Source organism: Priapulus caudatus, unplaced genomic scaffold (genome assembly GCF_000485595.1).
Source record: "Priapulus caudatus unplaced genomic scaffold, Priapulus_caudatus-5.0.1 Scaffold2530, whole genome shotgun sequence".
Taxonomy (NCBI): domain Eukaryota; kingdom Metazoa; phylum Priapulida; class Priapulimorpha; order Priapulimorphida; family Priapulidae; genus Priapulus; species Priapulus caudatus.
The window spans coordinates 20,958-23,072 of NW_014579591.1; the positions used below are offsets into that span (position 1 = coordinate 20,958).

The 2,115-nt window shown below is 54.3% G+C and overlaps 1 protein-coding gene across 1 annotated transcript in view; it reads right to left on the bottom strand.

Moving 5' to 3' along the window:
* Positions 1-169: 169 nt before the first annotated feature.
* Positions 170-2,115, bottom strand: part of LOC106818792 (coiled-coil domain-containing protein 146-like) — an 18,480-nt gene continuing 16,534 nt past the window's right edge. The window contains exons 8-10 of the mRNA XM_014823468.1: positions 1,629-1,785; positions 885-992; positions 170-379 (exon numbers count right to left, since the gene is read on the bottom strand). Of these exons, the coding sequence (XP_014678954.1) occupies positions 170-379; positions 885-992; positions 1,629-1,785 (475 nt within the window). The remainder of the gene's footprint in view (positions 380-884; positions 993-1,628; positions 1,786-2,115) is intronic.

Below are 2,115 nucleotides of genomic sequence, written 5' to 3' on the forward strand. Positions count from 1 at the left end.
AACATTTGCACCCACTCCACCTCACATCACAACATGTTGACCACGCACTATCACCAACTCACAATCATGTTGGACACAACTCAGCATTCACGCAACATGTTGCACGCACTCGACAAACACCTTTACAACATCGCAACGCGTTGCACAACACCCAACAACCCCATCATCCTCATATTTCGATGGGTTTCAGCTGCGGCTTTCGCACGTGTCTCATGTTGGCTCCGGCCGGGGCGGGCTTGAACGGCGCGATAGCCCCGTACGGCCGCGGCACGGGAAGCTGAGCATCCGTGATCGGCGGTACGCCGTTCGGACGCGGTCGGCTCGCGCGTTCACAGACGCCGAGGGCCGCCGCACTTAGAGGCCTCCTCAGGACGTCGGCCTGTAAGGAGGAGGAGGGGGAGGGTGAGGGGGAGGGGAAGTTACGGGTGGAGGCGCGAGCGAGGGGACCCAAAGAGGAGCGGTGCACACTGGGTGGCGATACAGCTGTTGTTTATGTCAGTGCTCATGGTCTCTCTCTCTCTTTCTCTCCTTCTTCGCTCTCTCTCGCTCTTCTCTTCTCGCTTCTCTCTTCTCTCTCCTCTCGCTCTCTCTCTCTCTCTGCTTTCTCTCTTCTCTCACTCTCCGCTCCCCCTCCCACACACTGGCACCTTCATCTGTCTGTCCGCGCAGCGCGCCATCGCCGTCGTCTCTCCCTCTCACCCACAAAACCCCCTCCCCTCCCCCATAGTACAAACAACCCTCCCCTCCCCTCCACCACCACTCACCTTCATCTTGTCTGTCCGCGGCTGCGTTCGCCTACGTCCTCTACCCCTCTCCCCACAACCCTCCCCCTCCCCATTAGTAAACAACCCTCCCCCTCCCCCACGGTCCCACCCCACACTCACCTTCATCTGTCTGTCCGCGGCGCGTCTCGCCTCGTCTCTCACCAATCTGTGCCACTCTGCTAGAATATCCTCACTAGGTGGCTCTCCGTTCTCCAGTCGCATGTACGCCTGCGCGGAGAAAGAGAAATCTCCCAGCCCACAGCAATATCATCAAGAGCGCATTATCATCATTAGCTAATTAATTAATAATATTAATAATATTAATAATAATATTAATTAATTATTTATTTTTTATTATTTTTATTTATTCAACCCTTATTTTAAACCCAATTTTACCCTTAGTACTTGTAAATGGAAGGGAAGATATTTCCTCGGGGGAGAAGTAGCATTACACATGTACATGTACGCCTGCGCGGAGAGAGAGAAAGTTTGCCCCACCCATTGTAAAACCTTGGTACTTATGCACAGAAGAGAAACCGTTGGTCGTAACTTTTCCCAAGTGGCATGTACGCCAAGAAAAAACTCCCCGCTCTAAGGAGAAACCTCAGAACTTATACAGCGGGGAAAAAGGACCGAGCTCGTAAATTGTCTTTCCGAGGGAGAAGAACATAAGAACGAACCGGACCGGACGGAGGTGCTGACAAATGGGGGCTGGGTCGGAGGTCACGGTCACGGTGGTGGGCGGTGGCGGGGCAGGCGTAGCGGTGGGCAGGGGGTGGGGATCCTCAGGGTGGTGATAAGAGAGGCTCCTCCCTCTTCCTCTTCCTCTCCAGCAGAAGGAGGGGGAGGAGACCGGCTTCCTACCTGCTGCACTGCTAGCTCCTTCTCCTTGACGGCCTGGTGAAGCTGCATGGACATCGCCTGGTACATGGACAGCTCCGATATGAGAGCCTTCGTACGATGGCCGGCCTCTCTCAACCTCGCCTGTACATCGCTCATCTGCGAGACAAGAGAGAGCGTCCTTTATAGACAGGTGTGGGTGCGCATGGGGAAACCTGTATGCAAGGGTCGCTCGCGCCGAAAGCAACCCTTATAGAGAGGTGTGAGTACGCGCAAGACAAGTGCTTCACTAGGATGAGGACTAGTTACTTAGTTCACTAGTGTGAGGAGACAAGAGAGAGACCGTCCTTTGTAGACAGGTGTGGGTGCGCATGGGGTAACCTGTATGTAAAGGCCGCTCGCGCCGAAAGCGACCCTTATAGAGAGGTGTGAGTACGCGCAAGACAAGTGCTTCACTAGGATGAGGACTAGTTACTTAGTTGACTAGTGTGGGGAGACAAGCGAGAGACCG